At 47.3% G+C, this 25,493-nt stretch overlaps 1 protein-coding gene across 5 annotated transcripts in view; it reads left to right on the forward strand.

Moving 5' to 3' along the window:
* AGRN (agrin) overlaps window positions 1-25,493 on the forward strand; it is a 247,505-nt gene that overhangs the window by 134,232 nt on the left and 87,780 nt on the right. For all 5 annotated transcript variants that reach the window (XM_083453560.1, XM_083453561.1, XM_083453562.1 and 2 more), the window contains one exon: window positions 22,560-22,775. In XM_083453560.1, the coding sequence (XP_083309686.1) occupies window positions 22,560-22,775 (216 nt within the window). The remainder of the gene's footprint in view (window positions 1-22,559; window positions 22,776-25,493) is intronic.

A 25,493-nucleotide genomic window follows, 5' to 3' on the forward strand; every position in this document is an offset into this window, starting at 1 on the left:
AGGACAGAGAGCAGCTTGTACATGTGCAAAGTTAAAATCTGTATTCACTGCCCTGCCTACCTTTGCCCCTGCCCGGCTTTGCATGTGGCCCCCAGAAGCAAATGCGGCCCTCGGGGTGAAAAAGATCCCCCTGTCGTCAAGAGGACTACTGTCAGACCGATCCATGCATGAGCAACAGACTTGCGCGGTCTGGATTTTGAAACTTTCTGACACATTGCTGTGCCCACGTGGCTTTGGCGGGATTCCACCAGAAAACCTCCAATGCCTATCCTGAGCGATGGGTACCACCCGTACCCTGGTCCCAAGCTCCGAATGATGCCGCAAGGTGTCTGGAAGGGCTGGGTGTGCGAGCCTCTTGCCGTCGTCGCCCTTGTACGCGCCCGCAGTGTGTTTCTCCTGCAACCTGTATTTGTTTTCCCAAGCCTTTCCGCTGTATTTAAATAGGGCGGCCTCCAGCTGTTCCACCGGAGCCTGCAAAAACTAGCGGGAATCCTCCCCCTTCCTCGAACAAGCCTGGGGTGATATAATTAATATTGATGGAGGGGAGGGAGGGCCTGCAGTGGAGGAGTGACTGTACACTGTCTCAGTTGGATCTCCGGCCTAACAGGTCTCCATGGCAACGTACACCTCAGCCTCATGCAGAATTCATGTTGGCCTTTCCTGTCCTGTCAGTATGGTTCCTCTCTTCCCCATCACTCGTCACCGGCATCCCTGAGTGACTTTTTGTGTATGTGTGGGGTGTGTGTGTGTATAGGTTTTATCCCCCCCCCTTTTTTTGACGTGTGTATCCTTTGCAAAATACCTGTAGAAATAAAAACCCCTTTGTCTTTGAAGCCCCTGACACTTCCAGGTTTGCTTGAGATGATTTGTGTTTTCATGGTAAGCTGCCTTGTACCAAGTCAGAGCGCAGCTCAGCATTGCCTACACGGGCAGGCAGCAACCCTCCAGGTTTTCAGTGGCAGAGATACCAAGGATCAAACCTGGGACCTTCTGCATTCAAATCAGATGCATGCTCTGCCATTGAGTTATGGCCGTTCGCCTGTCTTTCTTTCTTCAAAAGAGGAGGAAAAATTGGAGAGTGGAGAGAGCGCGAGAGAGCTCAGTGTGGGCCTCAGACTCTTAATAAAGGCAGTTCTTCAAAGCCTCATTGCTTCCCCACCCCCAACTCCAGTGTTTGACATCAGGGAAATTTATAATGTACTCTCGGCTTGTGGTGATAATAGTGAAGAGGGGTGGAACACGGGTCACCCAAAGGTTGAGGTTGTCCCCCCCCCCCTTTTGGCTGTCAGCATTTCGGGTGCGATTGAAACACATACTGGCAAATCCAAGCTGCACAATTGATGTTGATTTGGAGCTCAAAAAAAGTTTGTTGATGATGGGAAGTGATGGGGGAAGTGCCCTGTAAAGTGCACGATAACAATGGTTCAGCATTGTCTAACCTCCCCACAAACAAATCAGAATAGATGCTCAATAAACAGGCTATCTGGAAGCAACCTGGGAATTGTTCAGCTCCTGTTGAGGGCTTAGAACTCAAATGCTAGATTCTGGAAATGCAAAATACTTTTGCAATCCCCAGTCAGGATTAAGAGGACACCGCTTGATTAAGACGGTGCCATTTGTGTACACCAGCAGAGGCCATAATAATTGACGCCAGAAATACTACCACTGCAATCCAGTAAATCACATTTCCCTATTTTTAAGATGTTACAAATGGTTGGCATTTTCATTGCCTTTCATTTCTTCTAATGTAGGGAGTTTCCGGATGAGTGTGTATTTTGGGATTGGTGCTTCTCATGAGTGCCTTTTGCAGCTTTTACACAACATAGTTGGCATTAAAATGCCAGCCAGGCGCTATTCCCCCTCCCCATTTCATTTGGATTTGCCCTTTCTGGAGTTGGGGCATCCAAGAAGGAAACGAAACCTGTTTCCAGTCACCCGTTTGCGATACCTCAATGAACAATTTACAAATGACACTTGGAATAACACTTAAAATAACACCACCACCACCACAGAGGGTATCTGTACACTGAAAATGTATATTTCCTCCTTTCCCCAGTGAAACTGGCATGGCATCCTGCAAATAATTGCAATTCTGTTCCAGGAATTGCAGTTTGGTCCAGGAAGCCCACCCACTTTGGACCCACCTGCTGCTGGAATAAGGCAGGAGACAGATAGAAGGCCCCCACACCTCTGCCTTAGCGAGAGATAGGCTTTATTGCAACTCTTTGTTTTGTGCAATCTGGTGTATTTCGAGTTTGTCTTTCCTGCCCTCGCACGCCTACCAGTTACCTGGGGAATACATCCTTGAGGTATGCACAACGACAACCTGTAGACAAATCTTGCCTCTGTGGCCCATCAATACCCATTAGAAGTAGAGAACAGCCTACTCAATTAGGCAGCCTATTTTCGGCCCCCTGCTGCCAAGGCTAAATTGCCCTCTGCAGAATATTCCCCAAAGCCTCCAGCAATGTAACTTTTCTTTAAGGGGGCCAATCCTCCCCCTTTGTCTAACTGGGTTAGGGGGGGAAGGACGTAGTATAACTCTGTGTAACTGGCCTAAAATATTTTTCTCCTTTCTTATACACTACCGCTATATTCCTCCTCCACCCCAGTACTTTGAAGCAGTTCTTGCTGACTATGAACCTAATATTTTGATTATTTGCTCCATAAACACCTCTTTGCTTTAGTAGCCTTTTTACTCAGCAGCCAGCAGCCTAGAGATGGGGAAATCTGTTTCTCGTCTTGTGTCCCACTGGATCATACCTGTGCAACTTGTTACCTATCACATTTGGGGACCTTAAGCTGAAAGATAAAATATTTTTAGCCCTAAGGACTACAAACTTGTATACCCCTCCCTCCCTCCCAAGAACATCATGTAGTTTGCTAGCATATGAGTCTCCTGAAGCTCTGTTTCATTTGCTGTTTATGTGATGTCTTTACACTGTTTTATTGGTTTGAGACTGTAATTCTGTTTTAATGGATATTGTGTTTTATATACTGTACACCATGTACCCAGCCAAGAGATTTTAAAAAAATATTAAGAGGTTTAGAAATCTTTTAAATGAATTTGTTAAATAAATATCAAGACACAGAGGATAGCATGGCCTCTGATGTGATAAATTCCTACATACAGGGCGTGGTTTGTTTGTTTTTACTGCCAGTAAGCTTTCAAAAACAAACCAAATCCTTTCAACTGTAGACCAAAGCGGAATTTCTGCAACACATGCACCAAGCTTACTAGTCGGTGTTCTGGTGAACCTCGACATGCTCCCACTCAGAATCATCCCTAAGGTGTGACTTCGGCAGTAGGTAGTTTGTGCCCATTCAGATTGGCAAGGCAGAAGTACAAGGAGCCCAACAGTAGGCGGAGACCGAACTAATGACAGGCGTGGCCAGGACCAATGACAGTCAGAGCCGACTAATTCTAGTTCCATCCCCATTCCAGGTGGAGGCTGGCTGGGGACCCTCTGAGGTTGGTGAGATTGCTCCCGAGCTATTCTAATGGATCAGCCTTCACTGGGCTTCAGCAAGCTCTTGCATTCCTCCATCATTTGCAAATATGTACATATGGCAACCAAACCACGATATGATAGTTTTGCATAACTGCTAGTTGGTTCAATGTGAACGCTGGAGATGGTCCCTTTGGCTGCCTGTGCTGTAGGCTTTCTCTGCTCCAGCTCCCTCTTTCCCCACCCCTTCGCTTCCAAAAAGCATCTCATTGCATGTTTGGACTCAGACGGAAGAGCTCTGTGTTCGTGTACACGCAGGAGGAGTGTTTATTTTTCCATCCCAGTGCTTCTGCCTTCGGAGACTTTTTAAGAGCTATGAAACTAGGTAAATCCTACGCTCCTATCTCCCACCCTGGAGTTTTAATCGCCTTTCCTGCTGAGCTTTTCTGATTGTTTTTTCTACCGCATCCTGTGTGGCCAGGGATGAGTTTGTGTGTGTGTGTCTTTTGGTGAGAGTGTGATCTGGATCCCCTCCAGACTGGCAAATGGACATCATGCTTTAAATGAGAGAGATTCGGATTCAGAACAAAAGCCAGGAAGATTGTTTACCAGGATGGATCCCCTCTTTCCAGCATAGGAAACTGAGTCAGGCCATTGCACCATCTACTCTCTACACTGAATAGCAGAGAATCTCCTGGGTTTCAGACAGGATACATTCACAGCCACACCTGGAGGTGCCAGGAATTGAACCCAATACTTTCTGCATGCAAGGCAGATGCTGTCAGCTCAATACTAGAAGGTTGCTGGGGGTTACCCAGAAGCCAAGTCCTCTGACCTCAAGGGAACTCTGCACATGCTTGAAGGTCCTATCTTCTCAAGGCTGACCTATGGCTCTAGAAAACTGGGTTTGGGGACTAAGCTTCAAATCAAGCCCTTGACCCAAGCTTGTGTGGGTCTCCCTATGTGGGTCTTCTGGTGGAAGAAGGACTGATGTCCTTCTGCAACACGCCTTTGGGGCTGTAAAGTTGGCTTCTGACAACTCCTGCACCTGTTTTCTTGAGTGAAGAGCTTGCTTTAAAAAAGGAAACAGGTTTAAGAATCTATCTCATTGTTACCAGATTCTTCACTTAGAATTCTCACGCCAGACCCTTAAAAAGTATTCAGCATGCTATACTTTGCATGTAATGATCATTTGGCTCTTTCCAACTAAGATCTGCTTAGAATAGACCTACTGTAAATAATGGACCACAAGTTAGCCATGTTGGTTAATTTCAATAGCTCTTCTCTTAGTAGGGCTAACATTGGCTACAACTCAATATCCCCGACCCCTGCAGACCACCTCTGACAGGGCCACCTACCTGTCAGTCACCTGACATCATTATGGTCCCATCCCCCGTTAAAGTAATTGATTCAGGGAGGATATTTTTTAGCATTTTAAAGGACACCACAACCCATTGCAGCATTTATCAGAAGCACCCACTGAAATCAGGAAGGCTTACTTCAGAGTAAACATGTTGGGCAGAAAACTAGCCAGCTGCTAAATTTGTTCTGCTGTTGAGACTTGCTATTTCCACCCCCACTCAGCTTTTGAAAATAACAATCGGTCTGCTTGCCTGCCTTTTTTCCACACTTTGCAACAAGTGCAGACACGGAGGCTGCCAAAACAGAGGACATAAGCAGGAGAGAGTGGCTAATTAAATCTGCCCTGGTTTAATCTGACACTGCAGAACCCCATTCAAATTGCACAAAGATATCCTCCTGCTCTCCAACCCCTGCAGACATCAATTGGTGATCTGTAAGTTGAAATGTGTTGAGATTTCAAATATACCACTTAAGTGACACCAGTTGCTGGGAATTTTTCTACAATGTCACGATCAAGTGTTCTGACTTTGGATTTTCCTGCAGTTGCTTTTGAGAAGAGATGTATAGGATTACGCTCTTAGGCCACAATCCCATGCTCATTTAAAATGGGAGTAAACCCCATTTAACACCAATTTACCTGCGAGATTGTCTGACCCCACATACAACACTTGACTACTTTGATCTGTTACAATTGCCACATAATACTCATTCCGTACAGTGGTACCTCAGGTTATATACGCTTCAGGTTACATACACTGCAGGTTACAGACTCTGCCAACCCAGAAATAGTGCTTCAGGTTAAGAACTTTGCTTCAGGATGAGAACAGAAATCGGGCTCCGGCGGCACGGCAGCAGCAGCAGGAGGCCCCATTAGCTAAAGTGGTGCTTCAGGTTAAGAACAGTTTCAGGTTAAGTACAGACCTCTGGAACGAATTAAGTACTTAACCCGAGGTACCACTGTATTTGTAAGAGTTCCACACTTTGGAACTCCCTGCCTATTGACATCAGGCAGGAACCTTCACTGCACACCTTTTGGTGCCTGCTAAAAACATTTTTGTTTAGGCCAGCCTATCCAGGCTTCTAAAAATCTGTTTTTAACTTTTGTTTATTTTTATTTTTTACTGTTTTAATTAGTTGTTTTAAACTGTTTTTTATTTACTATTTGTTTCATTGCTTCATTCTTTTTGCAAACCGCTTTGGGGCTTGTTTTGTTGTTTTTTTTGCAACCAAGAGGCCTACAAATTTTGCGAAATAAATAAATGGAACGCAGCGGAACTTCCTTTGAATAAAACGCGCATAGGATTGCATCTGAGGATGGGTGGTGAAGTGCAACCCATCAGAAAACACTTCTTGCCATAAACGTCTGCAGGCTTGGGTTGCATTAGGTGTTTTAGGACTGTGCAAGCCAAGATTCCCCTGCCCGCCCCGCCCCCCGGCTCAGAATTTAATCCGAGGCGGAGATAAATCAGGATCATTCCTTTGAGCTTAGCATTGCCACCCTGAAGAAGCTCATTTCTGGTCCTGGAGAACTTCCCCAGAATCTCTCTTATCTGACCACATTGAAGTTATTTCACAAGGGCCTGGAAGGGAGTCTCTGGCGATACCCTAGTGATTCAGCATTGCTTTTGGAGCTTCCTATCCACATTTGTTGTCTAATCTTCATACCTTCATATTGCTTGGCACACCATCCCCTTCTCCCAGCTCTGGTTGTCCCTGGAACCCTTTGTCCTGTTTCTCCGCCCCATTGTGGAAAAAAGGCGACTCTGAAATCCCCCACAATGCCCGCTCTCTTTTTCTTCTGGGGCCTTTTCTTGCTTTTTTTATTTATAGGGTTTCCAGCTGCTTCATTCCTGCCATTTTGCCCGTGTTACCAGGGTTCTGCCTGACTTGGAATAAAGACTCCTTTCCACGGGTCACTTCTGCTGTGGCTTGGTTTGTGTATGTTGTCGGTGTGACTGCTCTGGGAAAGCAAGGACACCCCCTCCTGTTTCAGGGGGGGGGCTACATTCTTTGGGGGTGTCTCCGCTTGTCTGGGTGGGGCCTGGAAGCCATTCTTGTTAATTTGCTGTTATAACTGGCATTGGCACTCCGCTCCTCCATCTGGTCCCAGCGGGTGGGGGAAGAGGAGGCAGTGAATGCAGCCATCAGGACAGCTGTTACACCACAGAAAGTGACTCGGGTTACCTGTTTGAAAGGATGAGCAGTGACATCCATCTCCTCCTCCTCCTCCCCTTCTCAGCCAGGCCCAGGCAAACATCCTGCCCTCGCCATTCCGCACATGTTTGGGGTTGGGACCATCTCACCTTCCTTTGCCAAAGGTACCTCTCCTCAAATTATTCCCCTTGTTAATTCTTTCCCACCCACAACCCTCCTGGAAACAGGTCAGTCAGGAGGAAAGGGAAGCATGCGGAAATTGGAGGTGCCTCACTGTTAGGGAGGCAAATTAGGAGTAGTAGGCAATCACACGCTTTGTTTCCCCAGCAAGATTGCAGACCCTGCCCGTGCTTACTGACGAGTAAGCCTTAGGGATGTGGATTTTGTTTTGACAAACCTTTGCCCCCTTTCTCTCACTCCCCCCTCTTTTCCTACAGCAACGGGTGGTGGTGGTGGTGAGGGCTGGAAAAGGTCAGCTACACAGCTCCTGCTCTCCGCACCCCCTCCTCTGTGGTCTCCGCCTGCTAATCCAATCCTTTCCAGGAGTCTCTGCCGTTCTGGAAGGTTTTAGGCTAACACTATAATTGATCTTCTGCAACACGTCTCTTGTTCTTGCTGCCCCCACTCCCCAATACATAGGCTTGCTGCCAGACTCTGGGGGGAAAAAAAGCAGGATTGGGGTTGGAATTTGCAATTGCACTAAGCTGGGGCAGGTTTACCAGAATCGGGAGCTTCCCCTCAAGTCCAATGCATGCTTATTCAGCTACAGCCAGACTAGCCAATGCAGTTGTTGTTGGACCACAGTTCAAATCATGACCCCCCCACACTTTTTTTAGCACAATTATCCCTCCAGTGGTTCCAAACCTTTCTTACCAAGTCTTCCACCTGTAATATTGTCCATTCCCAACAATACTTGTTTATCGAGCTGTAATACAAAATCCATGATGCAGTGCAACCTACTCGGTAGTGGCGCCCGCCCTGTGGAACGCCCTCCCACCAGATGTCAAAGAGATAAACAGCTACCTGACATTTAGAAGACATCTGAAGGCAGCCCTGTTCAGGGAAGTTTTTAATGTGTGACATTTTAATGTATTTTTGATCTTTGTTGGAAGCTGCCCAGAGTGGCTGGGGAAGCCCAGCCAGATGGGCGGGGTACAAATAAATTATTATTATTATTATTATTATTATTATTATTATTATTATTATTACTGTGTGCAAAAGCATAGGAACATACAGTGAGTGGCTAGGGGCCAGAAGCAAAAATGGGTGGAGCAGTGGATGTGACTCTAACCTCTGTACAGTAAGTTACATTGCAGCCACGCAAAAGTCGGATTATCTGCAGACCTTCCTCCATCCAGGCCAGCAAGAGGTGTTATCACACATTATCACTGGGCAAAAGCACACAAGGAGGATGCAGGGCCGGGCAGCAGTGTTGCCTAAGAAGGGAGTGGCCTGAAGATAAGGGGTGTGGTCTGGGAAAGGAGGAGTGGCCTGAAGAGAAGGGGTGTGGTCTAGGAAAGGAGGAGTGGCCTGAAGAGAAGGGGTTGTGACCCAAGGAGAATTCTGGAGGCCAGGTAGACCTGGAAGGCTGCATCTGGTCCCCAGGCGTGAGGGTCCCCCTTCCTGGAGTAAATGGACCAGTGCTCTGACTCCATAGGAGAGCATCGCAAGAAGGAAACAGAGAAACTGCAACAGGTTCAAAGGAGAGCAGCGAAGATAGCTGTGGTATTGAAGGGAAGCTTGAAGGAACTGGGTGTGTTTATCCTGGAAAGGAGAAGGACTGATAATCACACTTCAAGTACCTGACGGGCTCTGTTGACACAGATCTGCTGTCAAGTGTGAAGAAAAGCCATAGTCAGTTTTGTATGTATTCAGCAGCCCGGAATCCCTGAAATAGGCTCACTCCCTAAGCGTCAGGAACAGGGATGCTGGCTGGCCGGGCTCCCCCTCCCCCTCTCTCTTGAACCCGCTCAGCCTGCTGTGCACAAAGGCAGATCTTCCCTTGTCTGTGGAGGAATAAAAGATTGCCATGGCACCTTTAGATGAGATTTCATTTCAGACGCAATAATCTAACAAGAATGTTCCCATCCCTTAACAGCCCACCTGCAGTTTGATATTTAATCAGGAATCGGCTGTTGCGTTTATTACAGTGGGAATCCCAAGACCATTTCGCATCACGCTTCGTATGGAGGATCCCCCGCCACCCCCCCACCCTTTCTCATCCAATTTGGGTTCCTCTTTTAGCCAGGCACACTCGAAATAAATGGGACAACCCCCCACGGTGCCTTAATTTAATTTAACTGTGGGTTTAAAAGCGTTGCTCAGTCCGCGCCTTAAGACATTCATCCTTTATTTTTCCTGGTAAGTTTTCCCATTTGATTATTCCTTTCCCTTGCTTTACTAGACTCATTTCTGCCAAGACGCCTGGAATTTTGATTGCATATAAAGGACTCCCATTTCAGCTGGGGGGGGGGAGTACCTTCTGACTCAAAACACAGGCCACCATCGCCACCCCCCTCCGACTTCCGCCTGCAATGATGGAGCCAATTATCTTAAACCTGTTCCATGTTTTTAACATTTCGCTGGGCACATTAAAGCCTTCGTTTCATTTATTCATCCTGGCTTTTTAGAGGTGTCTTGGAGAGAAATCCATCTCCCCCCCCCCCCCCCGCTGGTGGAACCAAAGCTATGGATTAAGACCCCCTCCCTGCAAACACAGGACATTCATTTATTTTATTATTTAGTGCGTTTGTGCTTCGTTCTTCAGCCAAAAAGACTCCCACAGTGGCTTACATATAATCAATCTCCTGTCCACAGGCATACAATCCAGAAGACACAACACACAAGGAAAATGGGACAGGAAGGGCAGAGGAAGCAAACCTGAGTGCCCATCCTTAAATCCAGATGGATTTGAACGTAATTGTAATGTGGGGGTCACTAACACAATACTCAATCCCAATTGGTTCCCCTTAAGATTTGGGTGTAAGATTTTGGTATGTTGCTGTAAACCTTAGGATCTGCCCCTCACCGTTCCCTAGCCACCATGGGTATGCTTTTACCTCCTGCTTGGATTCTCTGTAGCCCTGTTTTGGCTATAATCCAGTTGGTGCTCACTACCTGAGGTTGCTGTTAGAAGGCGTAGTAAAATGTCTTGCTAAATTATGTGGGGCACCTCTTTAGTCAGCTTAAGCTTTTCTTCATCCATTAAGGTAATTGATTAACTAGAAGGAGCAGCAGACAGAGAGAAAATAAGAGAGAGAGTTCAAGGCTCCTGCACCCTTTACAGTTGCATCAGAAAACAGCACTGGGGCAGATGCAGCTTGTCACTCCTATATTTTTTTGGGGGGGGGGAAGTAACCCTAGCCAATTGCTTTCTTTTGCAGAAGTATTGCGGGTACAGTAAACTAGCCTTCCAGTGCATCTAATCACCCCAAGGGGCTGCAGTTAAGGAGGGGAAGGGCTGAGGTGAAAAGGGGGTGGCTGCTAGCCCTCCAGCTAAAAATTCAGTTAAATTAATTAATTCTTTTTTTAAAGAAAGCCATTCCCTTTGTTTCTTTCCCTGTGATGCACAAGGAAGTGGATCTTTCTTTGTTTGCTCAGTAGATTGGACCCCGACTGAGTCAGTGAGATATAATGGCCGATAATAAGCACCTTTTGCGAAGATCCAGGGACCTCTCTAATAAGAAGAAAAGGCTTCGGAGGGGGCTAAGTGCTCCTTGCCCTTTCTTTGAGAAGACCACCACTTAAGCCCCCCACCCGCCCACCCCAACCCCTTTCTCCTGTGTGTTTTAGGAGCAGAAGGTTTAATAACAGATTTCATTCCTGTACTCCTTTGGGGTAGCTGAGCTGCCCACTTTTGATTAATTGACCCTGACAGCTAAAATAATTTGTAGCCTTAAAAAAAAAAAAAAGCTTTATTATTATCTCCTACTGTCTCAGTAACAAGTATGAGTAAGCAGCATCTTCATGTACAGCCAGAAGGGTTGGAAGAATGGAGCGGTCCTTCTTTCTTCCCTGACTCCCCACCCTGTCTTCCTGCCCTTCCATCCCAGCAAACATCCATCTACAGCACAGCTGCAGCAAAGCATCCTTTTAATGGGAAAGACCAAAGGAAGCGTTAGCTTAGTGATTGGAATTAACCCAAAGTGGGGGGGGGGGTGAAGGAATACACCTGGGCCTACCGAGGTGGCTTTCCTTCTGAGCCCACCACAATATATCACTCTTTGTTCAATCAAGGAGCAGCTGGCAAGATAGATGGCTGTCCCCCCCCCCCCCATGGCCGTTGACCCTTTGCTTCCTTTCAGAGATTTGCTCTGATCGTCAACATTCTGTTGCTTGTATCTCACCAGCCGCCTCTGAGTGGCTAGGATGCTCACAAACATTCCGTGGCATCACAGGCGGCTAGCCAATGGGGAGGCGTGGTGATAGACTGCTGACGGGTTGTTGTTGTTTTTTGAGCTTTTCTGTTTGTTGGTTTCGATAACTAACAACTGCCACAAGATTTCTTAGCAGATGCTCAGGAGTTTGGCGATAGGATGTCTGAAAACCTCCTCCATCCTTCAAAGGGTTACGACGATGACAGTGCTCTGGAATTTCTCGACTGCAGCCCAGTTCAGACAAGCACAGAATTCCTTGTGTGCTGTTTACTTACAAGATTGTCAGTTCATTCTCTCTGGACAGGGAACCATGCCCTTTCAGATGTTTTCTCTCATGTATTCAGGCACCCAGTTAAGCATGCTGATGTAAGCATGTTCCTGGGTTATATCCCCATCCTTATCACAGCAGTGAGCAGCCAGGAAATAAGCTGATATTCAACATTACTTGCAATACTCTATAATTTTGTACACCAGGACAGGGAACCATCAGGCCAGTTTTGGCCTGTCAGGGATTCCAGTTCAGATTGAGACACTGGGCTTTGCTAAGCTATGCCCACCTGTCAGGTGATATTGTTCCCATGGGTGGGTAATGTTGCCTGAGGGCCATTCAGTCCTCTGTCTCCACCCATCACTCCTAGGAGTCAAATTGGACAAGTGGGTGGGATTATTCACCTGTCAATCACCTGTCATCTTTGTGCTGCCCCCTTGTCAAAGTTGGCCCATGGAATGAGAGGAGATGGATGGAGCACACAGAGGAGTGTGTGAATATGCAACTGACCTGCTGGACAAAGGCGAACACTTGCATTTGTTGCCCTGCTCAAATTTGCCTCTGGCCCCGCTCGCCACTGGCATATGGCCCTCAAAAGGTCACCATGAAGAGCATGTGGCCCTTGGGGTCTACACTGTTTGGCAAGATCTCTCCAGAGTTTGCGGCAGATGTCTTCCATCTGTGGATTGAACCCGGGGCCTTCTGCAGTAACCCCTTGCCGTGTGACTGTTGCGATGGTTCCCCTCAACCCTGCTGCAGCCCTGGCTTGGGGCAGAGATGCTGGAGCAAGGTACGGCTGGAGGGGATAAATAGGGTGCCGGGAGGACTGCGAAGCAACTCAGCCATATGCCATCCACTCCACATTCATATATCTTTCATGGCCTCCCCATCCAGCTGCGTCCTCGCACGCTCCCGGCCCTGCCAGGGGAGGCAGAGGCACGAGAGCCTCGCTGAACCTGCGCTGAATTATTCACCAGGCCTTGGCCCTGACAGAATGAAATAGGGAAAGGAGGGGAAGTTATCTCACAACCGAGGGGATGGGCTCAGTCTCAGACCAACATGGACGACAGAAGCAAAGCAGGGCGCCTGATATAGCCTCGGGTTTGGACTTGCCACTATCTCTTGGGATGCACTCAGACAGGGGTGGGAAAACTCAGACCCGCCTCTGCAGACTTCTCTCTTTGCCCCTCCTGAGTCTCCCTAGGCCACCCCCCTTCCCCAAACAACACCCCTCACCCAGCCTTACTCCATGCCCCCTCCATAATGGCTTTTGCGTGGCAGGGATGTGCTTTGGGATTGTGATAACGTGTCTCTGTTACCTGGATAGAGCATGGGAAGATAGGTGTGTGTGTACAGGAATCTCTGGTAGAGCAGAAGATCCCAGGTTCAATTCCTGGCATCTCCAGGTCGAGCTGGGAATCTTCCCTGTCTGAAACCCTGGAGAGCCACTACCAGTCACTGTGGACAATGGGGATGATGATAATTTCGTTATTTGTACCCCACCCATTTGCCTTGGTTGCCCCAGTCACCCTGGGTGGCTTCCAGCATATATAAAAAATGATAAAACATTAAAGATTAAAAACCTCCCTCTACAGGGCTGCCTTCAGATGTCTTCTAAATATTGTATGGTTGCTTATCTCCTTGACATAGGAGGACGTTCTACATGGTGGGTGCCACTACCAAGAAGGCCCCCTGCCTACTCATGATGGTCATGATGACAGTTTATTCATGGGGCAACCCAGTCAGATGTGTGGCATAAAAATGAAATAACAATAACAGCTATTGATGATGATGATGATGATGATTACCATTGAATTCTCAAGGGGGCTTCTATAGTCTTGCCTGCATGGGGTGTGAGAAGAAACCAGTTTAGTGTGCAAAAATAACTTACACACGTTGCCCTGCCCACTTTTGCCTCTAACCCTGCCCACTACTGGCACGTGCCTCCCCCATCCCAAGCTTTCCCATAAGGGAATGTTGCCCTTGGGGTGGGGAAAAAATGACACCACCTTTTTCTGAATGGGAGAGTCCAGGGGCTGAACTCAGGATCTTCTGCATGCAAAGGAGATGCTTACAGCTCTTGCATCTAGAGCGCTTTAATCTGCAGGGATGGCTTCACTAGGGGATACACTGATTAGCAGGTGCTTTCCATGGATTCAGGGAGGGAGTCTCTCATCTACCTGGAGATGCCAGGGGCTGGGTCGAACCCGGGACCTTCTGCATGCCGGGCAGATGCTCTAACCACTGAGCTACAGCTCATTTTTTTCTTGACCCTTGAGCTCCAGCCCCCACAGCTTGGCAAGAGGTTCCTATGTGCCTTCGGACCTTTTCCCAATACGTATGTCTTCTCCCAGCGCCACCGAGACTCTTTGTCTTCTGTGCCTTCCTCGCTCTCTGAGTGACAGCTTGATAATGCACTACAAACTCTTTTAAGACTTCAGCTCCAGGAAGAGGGAGCACAAGGAGGATGGGGAGGAGGGCAGCCGGGGTGCGGGGGGGGGGGAGTGGGCTGGTTGGCTGGATGTGGGGGTGGAGAAAGGGAAGGAAATAATCATCAAGTCAATCCCTCTCTCGCTCTGCATTTTTAGACCCCCATTTTGCTTTTCTCGCCTCCCTTCCCCACCCCCTTATCTCACTGTGCGAAAATTGGGGGGGGGGGGTTGTTTCCAGAAAAAGACTCTCATATATATATATATATATATATATATGCTTTCGTAGATTTTCACGGGTACAGGAATGCAGGTTTTGGTGTCCTCGGGTGTCTTCCCGTGTAAAAGTTGGGGTGTCTAGGCGACGTTTCGACGAGGTCTCACTCGTCATCTTCAGGCTGGTGCTTTCGGCTTCTTGTTACTGGAACAGAGCAGGATCTCAGTGTTTGAGTTCCTATAAATACTGTTGAGGAGGTGTGGTGTATAGCCTCCAATGTTCTGGGCAGAGAGGAGGTTCCCAGGCTAGTGTGCCTTTTCTTCTTTTGTTCCTTAATTACTTGAGGGATATCTTGAGTGATTTCTTGAGTGATTTCCTGAATCCCACTTAGGTGGGTCATTAGGTGTGGATTAGTTGCTAAAGCCTTCGTGTCTTGAACTCTTGAACTTTGTGAAGAGTTTTTCTGAGAAGATGGCTGTACTGCACTTGGTTGTGCTCTGGCTTGGCTTCGTGTATAGGGGCGAGCTGTGGTTTTGTGGCCTGTGCCAGCCGGATCTGTGTAGGGATTGCAGGGGGGTGCAGCATCCGGAGGTGCCACCCTGGTTTGGCTAGTGGATGGTGTCTGTAATTTATCTGTGGAGAGGGTCTGGGTTTGGGTCTGGTGTGGTTGATTGGTGATGGCGTTCTGTGTGCCTCTGGATCTGGTGTCAGATTTTGTGGGGAGGGCTAATTTCCAGATGTCTGGCAAGCGGGATGTGTCGTCACGCTTGTTCATGTTGTGAGGGTGTTTCTCTATCTCGATGGCTTCCATGATTATTCTCTTGTGGTGATGTTCCATGTTAAAGAGCAATTTGGAATCTGCAAAATTAATTTCGTGTCCTGTTTCTTTCATGTGTTGGAAAAGAGAGGAAGTTTTTTCTTCTTTTTTGACGGCATTCTTGTGTTCTGCGATCCGTGCATTTATTCGTCTGTTTGTTTGTCCAATGTACGTGGCTGGGCAGACTTTGCAGGGTATTGACAACTGAGTTACAGAATCTCTCAAATGTGTTAATTGCCAATGGATACCAGCAAAACAGGGTTACGAAGCTAATCCAAAAAGAAACACCCCCCAAAAACCAAGACACAGAAGAAAACAATGGCATAGCCCTCCTTCCTTATATCAAGGGCACTACAGATAAAATTAGCAAAATCCTCCATAAACACAATATCAAAACAGCCTTTTGCACCAACCAAAAAATAGCCAATATCCTCAGAAACCCCAAGGATAAAATTCAGTTGGAAAACCAAGGGGTCTATGAAATACCCTGCAAAGTCTGCCCAGCCACGTACATTGGACAAACAAACAGACGAATAAATGCACGGATCGCAGAACACAAGAATGCCGTCAAAAAAGAAGAAAAAACTTCCTCTCTTTTCCAACACATGAAAGAAACAGGACACGAAATTAATTTTGCAGATTCCAAATTGCTCTTTAACATGGAACATCACCACAAGAGAATAATCATGGAAGCCATCGAGATAGAGAAACACCCTCACAACATGAACAAGCGTGACGACACATCCCGCTTGCCAGACATCTGGAAATTAGCCCTCCCCACAAAATCTGACACCAGATCCAGAGGCACACAGAACGCCATCACCAATCAACCACACCAGACCCAAACCCAGACCCTCTCCACAGATAAATTACAGACACCATCCACTAGCCAAACCAGGGTGGCACCTCCGGATGCTGCACCCCCCTGCAATCCCTACACAGATCCGGCTGGCACAGGCCACAAAACCACAGCTCGCCCCTATACACGAAGCCAAGCCAGAGCACAACCAAGTGCAGTACAGCCATCTTCTCAGAAAAACTCTTCACAAAGTTCAAGAGTTCAAGACACGAAGGCTTTAGCAACTAATCCACACCTAATGACCCACCTAAGTGGGATTCAGGAAATCACTCAAGAAATCACTCAAGATATCCCTCAAGTAATTAAGGAACAAAAGAAGAAAAGGCACACTAGCCTGGGAACCTCCTCTCTGCCCAGAACATTGGAGGCTATACACCACACCTCCTCAACAGTATTTATAGGAACTCAAACACTGAGATCCTGCTCTGTTCCAGTAACAAGAAGCCGAAAGCACCAGCCTGAAGATGACGAGTGAGACCTCGTCGAAACGTCGCCTAGACACCCCAACTTTTACACGGGAAGACACCCGAGGACACCAAAACCTGCATATATATATATATATATATATATATGCGCTGAGAAAGAGACGATCCACGGAGCTTCATAAAAATGATAAATTGCTTTTAGATATTGGGTAGGAGCGAACGAAAGCTTCTTCTTCTTCTTCGTCTTCTTTATTTATTTGACGATATTAGTCTCTTAGCGCTGTGCATTGTTGCTGTGCATATGAGCTTAAACTCTCTCCAGGCAGCTGAAGCCAGGCGCCCAAGTATTGAAGTGTAAATGAACCGCCGGCAAGCGTGCTGTTTTTCTTTTCTTTTTCCCTTTTTTTTTTAAAAAAGCATTCCTCTCCCCTTTTATGATTTCTCTTTTCCCACACATTATCTTTTTTTATTCATTTATTTTTTATTTATTTCCGTTCTCCTGCTGTTATGTAGGCCAGGCCATTTTCTTAGCTGGGCGCTTTGTCCGTAGAACGCAGCTCTTTGCGTGTGGGTCTGCGATGTCCCTATACAATTATAAATTAAAATATACATATAACTAAATCGGTAACGGGGAGAAATGCATAATAGGTGTGTGTGCGCATTGTGAAGGTGGAGAGGGCACGAGGGGAGCTGTTCTTAACCCAGACAAACATGCCAGGGCATTTATGTGTTTTTGACATTTCTGCCCCAACTCTCCATCCCCCAGGATCCACAAGGCAATGGTGAGAGAGATTTATTTGTTACTTATTGTGTTTATATCCCTATTTTGTCTAAGGAGCCCAAGGGGCATGGTTCTCCCTCTCCCCATTTAATCCTTAAAAGAAGCCTGTCAAGTCTGTTAGGCCGAGAGAGGCAGTAACTGACGGCAAGGCCACACCCAGTGAGCTTCATGGCCAAGCAGGGATCTGAACGGTATTTTATTTATATATATATATATATATATATGCTTTCGTAGATTTTCACGGGTACAGGAATGCAGGTTTTGGTGTCCTCGGGTGTCTTCCCGTGTAAAAGTTGGGGTGTCTAGGCGACGTTTCGACGAGGTCTCACTCGTCATCTTCAGGCTGGTGCTTTCGGCTTCTTGTTACTGGAACATAGTTAAGCAGCAATATTTTTACAAAGTTAAACAAGCTAACAAGCAAAAATCAATCCTCACAGAAGCAGCAATAAATCAACAGAATTATTGAGGGCAATAACTAATTATGCCAGTTCTCCTTCCTTTCTTCCTCTATTGATATCCCACCTTTCCTCAAAGGAGCTCAGGATGGCGTTCCTCCTCTTTCCCCAGGTTATCCTGACAACAACCCTGTGAGGTAGGCTGAGAGACAAAGGCTAGCCCATGGGTAGGCAAACTTAAGGCCCAGGGGCCGGATCCGGCCCAATCGCCTTCTAAATCCGGTTCGCAGACGGTCCGGGAATCAGTGTGTTTTTACATGAGTAGAATGTGTCCTTTTATTTAAATATCATCTCTGGGTTATTTGTGGGGCATGGGAATTCTTTTTTTTTTTTTCTTTTCAAAATATAGTCCGCCCTCCCCCCCCCCAAGTTCTGAGGGACAGTGGACCGGCCCCCTGCTGAAAAAGTTTCTGACCCCTGGCTAGCTGAGTAGGAATTTTGCTACAAATAGAGAGGGGAGGGAAAGGGAGAGAGGAAGAAGGAGAGATGGAAGCACTTGTCAGCTTGGGGAGGTCAAGGGGGTGAAGATTGGAGGAATGGAGAAAGCTGCTTTATACCCAGTCCATCTCGCCCAATATTGTCTACACAGGCTGGCAGCCCCTCTCTGGAACCTTCTGCGTGCCAAGCAGAAGGTTCTACCACTGAGTTTTGGCCTTTAACTGTAAGTCAGGTGAGGAAGGAGACAGAAATTACAGCATCGCTCTGCTGAACACTTTCCACCTAATGGGTAGACAGCATGAGTGGCAGAACTGTGGGTGTCACGGCGCCACCTCTCCATTAAGCCTGCAGCTCCCTGCCAGGGGTTTGGATTGCAGCCTTAGAGCCTGTGGATCAGGAAATCCTGCCTGAATTGGAGAGGCTCAGCACAATTCATCACATCAAGAGCAGAAATCATCACAAAATGTGTGATAAAGGGCTGGCTTTTTACATTTGCAAAAAATGTACTATGGCTTTGTACATTTAAAGCACATCTCCCCCTTCCCAAAGAATCATGAGAACTGCAGTTCATCCCCAGAGCTACAACTCCCAGCACCCTTGACAAACTACAGTTCCCAAGATTCTTTGAGAAAGGGAGAGGCGTGATTTAAATGTTCTTTAAATGGGCGGTGTGGACGTAACAGGTGTTTGGAGGGGGCCCTGGTGTCTTTAGGCCACTTCCTGCCTCCCTCCTTCTACCCAGAAGGGCCCACATTCTGTACTGAGAGGAAAAAGACTGCAGACCTACGGAAGGTGCCAGAACATCTCCATTTGCACAACGCTTTCCAAAGCGCAATGACTGCAGCTTAAAAGCAACAACCTGAAATTTGGTTGTAAGGATGAGTATGTGTGTGCGAGATCAAAGATGCACAGAATCATCTCAGCTAAGAGCAAGTTGCCCAAGGCTGTTGGGGGCCAAATGAGGATTTGCTACCCTGGTGTCCGAGATCTGAGGCTGATGCTTTGGATAACGCCTCTCTTTGGAGACGACATGAAAAGTCACACGCTACACACACACACTGTGTGTGTGTGTGTGTGTGTACACTTTTCAGCTTCCCGTACCTGGCATTCCTCCCACCACCACCACCCACCTCCCAAATTAAAAAAGAACAGCCAAGCACCTCTCCTTCATTTGCAATTTAGATGGGGAACTGGCTGGTGCTGGCTCCTCTGATTAGCATGCGTGATAACAAGAATAGTGCATCTCTTATTAGGAAGGCGACCCACCCTCCCGCCACATTCCTAATTGCAATCTGTAATTATTGCGTGTCTATCAAGTTGGTGGTTTTGAGGCTCGAAGCCTTGAAAGTTCCCCTAGAAACTCCATATTTTAAAACAAAAATAATAATAAAAAAATCAAACAGAATGTTTTAAAAGAGTTTGAATTTTTGCAGCAAATGTAACAAAAATGAGATCAAAGCAAGCATACAATGAACAAGCATATTTAAAAACAGAAGAGCCAAATTATTACAGTGGTACCTCAGGTTACATACGCTTCAGGTTACAGACTCCGCTAACCCAGAAATAGTGCTTCAGATTAAGAACTTTGCTTCAGGATGAGAACAGAAATCGTGTTCGGGCGGTGCGGCGGCAGCAGGAGGCCCCATTAGCTAAAGTGGTGCTTCAGGTTAAGAACAGTTTCAGGTTAAGTACTGACCTCTGGAACGAATTAAGTACTTAACCTGAGGTACCACTGTGCATAATAATAATAATAATAATAATAATAATAATAATAATAATAATATGCTGCTCATCCAACTCGGTTGCCACAGCCACTTTTGCTCTCAACAATAAATAGTAAAAGGACAATACAACATCACACTGTGTACTCAGAAATAAAAACAGCAATTCAACAGTTTTGTTTGGAGAACTGCCAGGTATATAGGCTTGAGAGGGCCTCTGCAACCAGGGATTGATTTATGATGTGTCTGTCCTCTGTCTTTCGCCTCGCGGACTTTCAGAAACAAAACAAAGCATGATTTCTTTTTGAAAACAAAACTGTGTGAGGTACCTGCATCCTCCCAGGGGCCGTGTGCCAGCAGTGGGCGGGGCCAGGTGCAAAAGGAGGTGGGGCTAAGCTAAAGAACGTAAAGCAAAGGGTGCGACACACATCTCTCTGCCGTCTTCTTCCCAGGCAAGTGTTCATGGTGGGGGGAGTGGCTTGCCAGGTTCCCAGAAGCACCTGATGGGCCACTGTGAGAACAGGATGCTGGACTAGGTGGGCCCTTGGCCTGATACAGAAGGGCTGAAGTTATCCCACACTGGGGTGTGCTGTTTACACATATCTACTAACCTTGCTGCTGACTTTTGCTCCCAAATTGTCTGGTAACCTTGCCATACGTCAGGAGGGAATTTTGCAAAATTCAGCAAAATGTGATGGGAAACCCAGCTGTATGGCAACGCGATGGAAAAAGCAGCGAAAACAGTTCAAAAAGCTTAAAGTCACTATTTTCGGGGGAAGGTTTTAGTGTGTGTGTGTGTTTTTTAAAGGCTCAACAATATAGGGGTCTTTGCGGGTGTCAGGAATTTTACTTTTTGAAATATGGCAACCCTAGGTAACCTGTTCCTCAGATTCTGACACTCGCACCCAAAACAATCTGGCAACAGGCTCAACCCCTCCCCCTGCAGCCTCCCCCACACCTCTGTTTTATTTATTTATTGCGCTTATATCCCACCATTTCCTCCAGGGAGCTCAAGCTGGCATCCATGGTTCTCCCCCCCCCACCCCCGCTCTCTCATCTCATTCCCACAACAACCCTGAGAAGTAGGTTAGGCTGGGTGGCAGTGACTGGCTGGCCCAAGATCACCGTGGTGGGCATCATGGCCAAGTGGGCGATTTGCACCCCGGTCTCCCAGGTCCTCAGTCCCCCATTCTAGCATCCTGGTTGCTATGCCACTACAGCTCTCCTCCTCGCCAAACACACATTTTCTTTGCAAAACTCTCTGCGATGAGTAGACTATTTTGATTAATGTTGATTTTATGGCTTTATTGAGTTGAGTCACTGGACTTTTTTTGGGGGGGGGGGGTTGCTAATTGAGTTGTTCATTGATTATTGAGCGGAGGCTTCATGCGTTTGGTTATGTTTATCTTGTCATTATCTGCCTCAAGGCACAGAGAGAGTAAAAAGCAGGCATCTGTTCCTAAATAGATAAATTTGAGAAAAAGCATGCCAAGGGAACTATCTATCTTTTGAGGAAGTATGTAGAGATAACTATCACCTGGAGTGCTAGGATTTAGTAAGGGGGGGGGTCCATTTAGCTTGGTGCTGCCTCCTCCTTTGGGAAAAGACCATAGCTCCATGGTAGAGCATCGGCTTTGATGCAGAAGATCCAGATTCAGCCCCCAGCATCTCCAGGTAGAGCTGGGAATGTCCCTTTACCTGGAAAATTGAAGGAATGCTGCCAGTCAGTGCAAACAGTACTGAGCTAGATGGACAAGTGGTGGCCAAAGGGCTCTTGGCCTTCCCTCTGGGCATCCTGGCAGCAGAGAGACTCCTGCGTGAAACCCTGGAGAGCCGCTGCCAGTCAGTGTAGACAACACTGAGGTTGGTGGACCAAAGTTCTGATTCAGCATAAGGCAGCTTCCTATGTTCCCATTTCAATCCTTTATTGAGAGCCATGAGGACTAGAAGCGTCCTTTATTTTCAGAGAAGTGGCTGTGGCTCAGCGGTGGATGTAGCACGGGACGGGGATCTGAGGGCGCAGAGTGAGCAGCCCGCCAGTGGCCGCCTTCCATGCTGGGGCTTCCCAGCTCATTTTTCTCAGACTGTGGGGGCTCCTGTGATTCCTGCATGGGACCCTTCCAACCCTACAGAGTCCTATGATTCTGTAGTTCTAGGACTCAGTATAAAACAGCTTCCCACCTTCCTGTTAAGGAAAGGGGTGCAGATAAAAGGTAGAGCATCTTTTTTGCATACAGAAGGTCCCAGGTTCAAGGCTGGGAATGTTCCTTGCCTGAAGCCCTGGGGGTGCATTCTGCAGTGTGCTCCATAATTCTGTAGAGCCAAGCCAGAAAGTGCCACACCTAGAAAATCATTTCCTTAATCCCAAATTGCCTCAATTGCTCCTCTTTCTATCACCTCCCGAGATCTCACTACATCCTGCTGTGATGTAGCATTCGCACAACACATATTAATTCACAAAGCCCTTCGTTGACTTTAGTTGCTGTGCTCTCACAACAACTCTGTGAGAAAAGCCAGTGTTTCCATTTCACAGATGCTAAGGTTGAGAGTGACTTCAGGAAGTCCGTGCTCTTAAGCTAGTACTGTACCTTGCATGTGAGTTTCTAAGATCCCAGTTCATTGTCTACACAGGCTTATTGGCCATAATTTTTTTCAGACTTTTTCCCCATAGGCATAAGGACTAGAAACTTGAGCTGGAAACACACACACTATATTAAAGTTGAGAATCATGCTCAGTTTTCCCCCTTTTGACAAACCAACCCTCATTCATTGCTTAATTATCTTTTTCTTCTTTGCCCTCCCATCCAGTGTGCCGAGGTGTGCTGTGTGGGTTTGGCGCCGTGTGCGAGAGGAGTGCAACGGGCCCCTCCCAGGGACTATGTGTGTGCAAGAAGACCACGTGCCCCTCAGTGGTGGCCCCTGTCTGTGGCTCGGATTATTCTACCTACAGCAACGAATGCGAGCTGGAGAAGGCTCAATGCAACCAACAGCGCCGGATCAAAGTCATCAGCAAAGGGGCTTGTGGTGAGTAACTGAGCTGGGCCTTAACTCACTTGGGTCAGGACGACCCTCCTTGCCTAGCATCTAATTCCCTAGTTCAGGAAGGTTTAGGGTTATGTTTATTAACTGCATACATCGCTTCCCACTGAAGGAAGCACTTTACAACCAAACGAAAAAAGATGCTACAATAAAATTGCAAAAACGTTACTAAAAACGGATTCAACAGTACACTATCCTGTTGAACAGTGCAGTGTCCTTTAACTGGTGTTGCACAAGAGGCCAGGAGAACCAAAATGTATTTGATTGGCACCCAAATGACAGGATTGGTGCCAGGCAGACCATCCTGGGGAGAGCATTTTGTAGACAGTGAGCCACTGCAGATCAGACCTGTTCTCTTCTCACCACTCTCCAAACCTCTGGGCATGTGTGAACACTGCCACCCTTCTTTAAATCTCACCTCTGTCACTTAACAGATAGTGTTGCCATATGCCTGGATTTTCATGGAAATAAATACCCGGAATACTGCAGTCGAAAGCGGTGTCTGGACGGAAATCAGCTAAGTCTGGGAAAATCTGGATGTATGGCAATCAATGTCAGCTGTGTCATTTTTTTTTGCCATTTTCCCTTAAAAATAGCTCAACAACTTTGGCAAAAAAAAAAAAAGCTGACAGAATTTTCACTTTTTGAAATATGGCAACCCTATTAGCAGGACGTTTGTGAGTGTCAGGGACGCGGGTGGCGCTGTGGGCTAAACCACAGAGCCTAGGACTTGCTGATCAGAAGGTCAGCGGTTCGAATCCCCATGATGGGGTGAGCTCCCGTTGTTCGGTCCCTGCTCCTGCCAACCTAGCAGTTCGAAAGCACGTCCAAGTGCAAGTAGATAAATAGGTAGCGCTCCGGCGGGAAGGTAAACGGCGTTTCCATGCGCTGCTCTGGTTTGCCAGAAGCGGCTTAGTCATGCTGGCCACATGACCCAGAAGCTGTACGCTGGCTCCCTTGGCCAGTAAAGCGAGATGAGCGGCGCAACCCCAGAGTCGGCCACGACTGGACCTAATGGTCAGGGGTTCCCTTTAGCTTTATGTGAATGTCTGGTGGGGAGGAAACAGGAAGTGGGTTTCTGGGTGCAGATGAAATGGGAAGTGGGTGTCTGGTGGGGTGCAAACAGGAAGTGAGCTTTAGCTGGAAATGGGAAGTAGGGGGGAAATTGGAAGCAGACATTAGCTGGGGGCAGTCTAGGGAGAATGAGGGTAAGGGAGATCGCCTGATAGCCTGTGGGGATACATGAAAGCTGAGCTGGGGAAGGAGGAGAGGGAAAGTTGGGGGCACTTTCTCTCTGAGTCCTGCGTAGAATCCCTCGTCCAAAATTCCTGCTCCCCTTCTTGCCGCCACCCCAGCCTTCTCAATGACAAACAGGCCTGCTTCCTTATGCCTCGGGTCTACCTGCGACAGAAGCACTTTGTGCATGCACGCAGAGTCTGATGTGCCTAAGTGTGGCTTGTGCCCCAGAGCAGCTTATTTCCTGGAGAGGCCTGGCCGTAAGTGAGGCTAATGGACCCTCCTTGGTAACATGGCACGCACCAGCTGCTAGCGAAGAATTGTGCAAATGAACACCTCCACCCCCCCACCCCCCAGCCTGCATGTCTCCAAGTAAATTAAGTTGACCTTCCCTCCCTCCATTCTCAGTGCCCTCCCCTGATGAGGATCCCTCTCGGCTCTCGATAAATCTGAGCTTCTCGCCTCCCGCTGGGGGCTCTCCTGGAAGCGGGGAAGGGAGGACGATGCGAGTGCCAGAGTGATTTATTTAAAATAATAATGGGGGATTGGGAAAGGAGGAGGGAGGGAGGAGAGTGACAAATGGGGGGGGGGGGTGTTTGTAAATAAATAATTAAACAAATGAGGCTGTAGCCGGGGCCTATAAATAACATTTGGCCCATCCCGGTCAAACGTAGAGCAGCTTCTTGACGTCTCTTTCCTTCCCTCATTACATTTTGCTCATGGTGCATTAAGAGATGTCCTGTGGCTGGCACAGTTTGGGGTTTCTTTAGCTTCTGACCACTCCTCCCCCCCCCCCCACCATGGGAATGCCGCCTTCAGAAAGACTGCCCAAAAGAGAATGTGGTCTGTAGAAGGTTCCCTGTTCCTGGCCTAGCTCATATACTATAACAAGACTACCGCAAACTCCTTCAAGTCTTTTATCCTCTCCATTTCCTTTTAGTATCAGTCATTTCATATCCCTAACTTCCTGCAAATAACGTTGTACTCAGAGCCATCCATATAAGAGACAATTTAAGCACGGGAGCACAATAGCCGTAACGAATCAAAGTACGCTACCGCATACCTCTGAGAACTCAACAATTACTGTTTAATTTAGAACATTGAAAGTTTAAATGACCATTAAGCATGCTAAGAGGTTACTTTACAATATGCAGTGCCAATCATGTCAACATTATACCCACATAGAGGCCCTGTCTGCACATTTAAAGCAGTATCATAAGACTTTAAACAGTCATGGCTCTCCCCCCCCACCCCCCCAAGACTCCTGGGATCTGTAGTTTTTTTAAGGGTGCCGAGATTTATTAGGTGATGGCCCCATTCCCCTCACAGAACTACAATTCCTAGAATGGCTTGACGATCCCTCTTCCCAGGGAACTCTGGGAGTTGTAGTTGTGTAAGGTCTATTTCTCACCATTTGGTGGGGATTCCCACCAAACATTATCATTTATTGTTTCAGCAATAACCACA

The sequence above is a fragment of the Podarcis tiliguerta genome, assembly GCF_965153285.1.
Source record: "Podarcis tiliguerta genome assembly, chromosome: 8".
Classification (NCBI taxonomy): domain Eukaryota; kingdom Metazoa; phylum Chordata; class Lepidosauria; order Squamata; family Lacertidae; genus Podarcis; species Podarcis tiliguerta.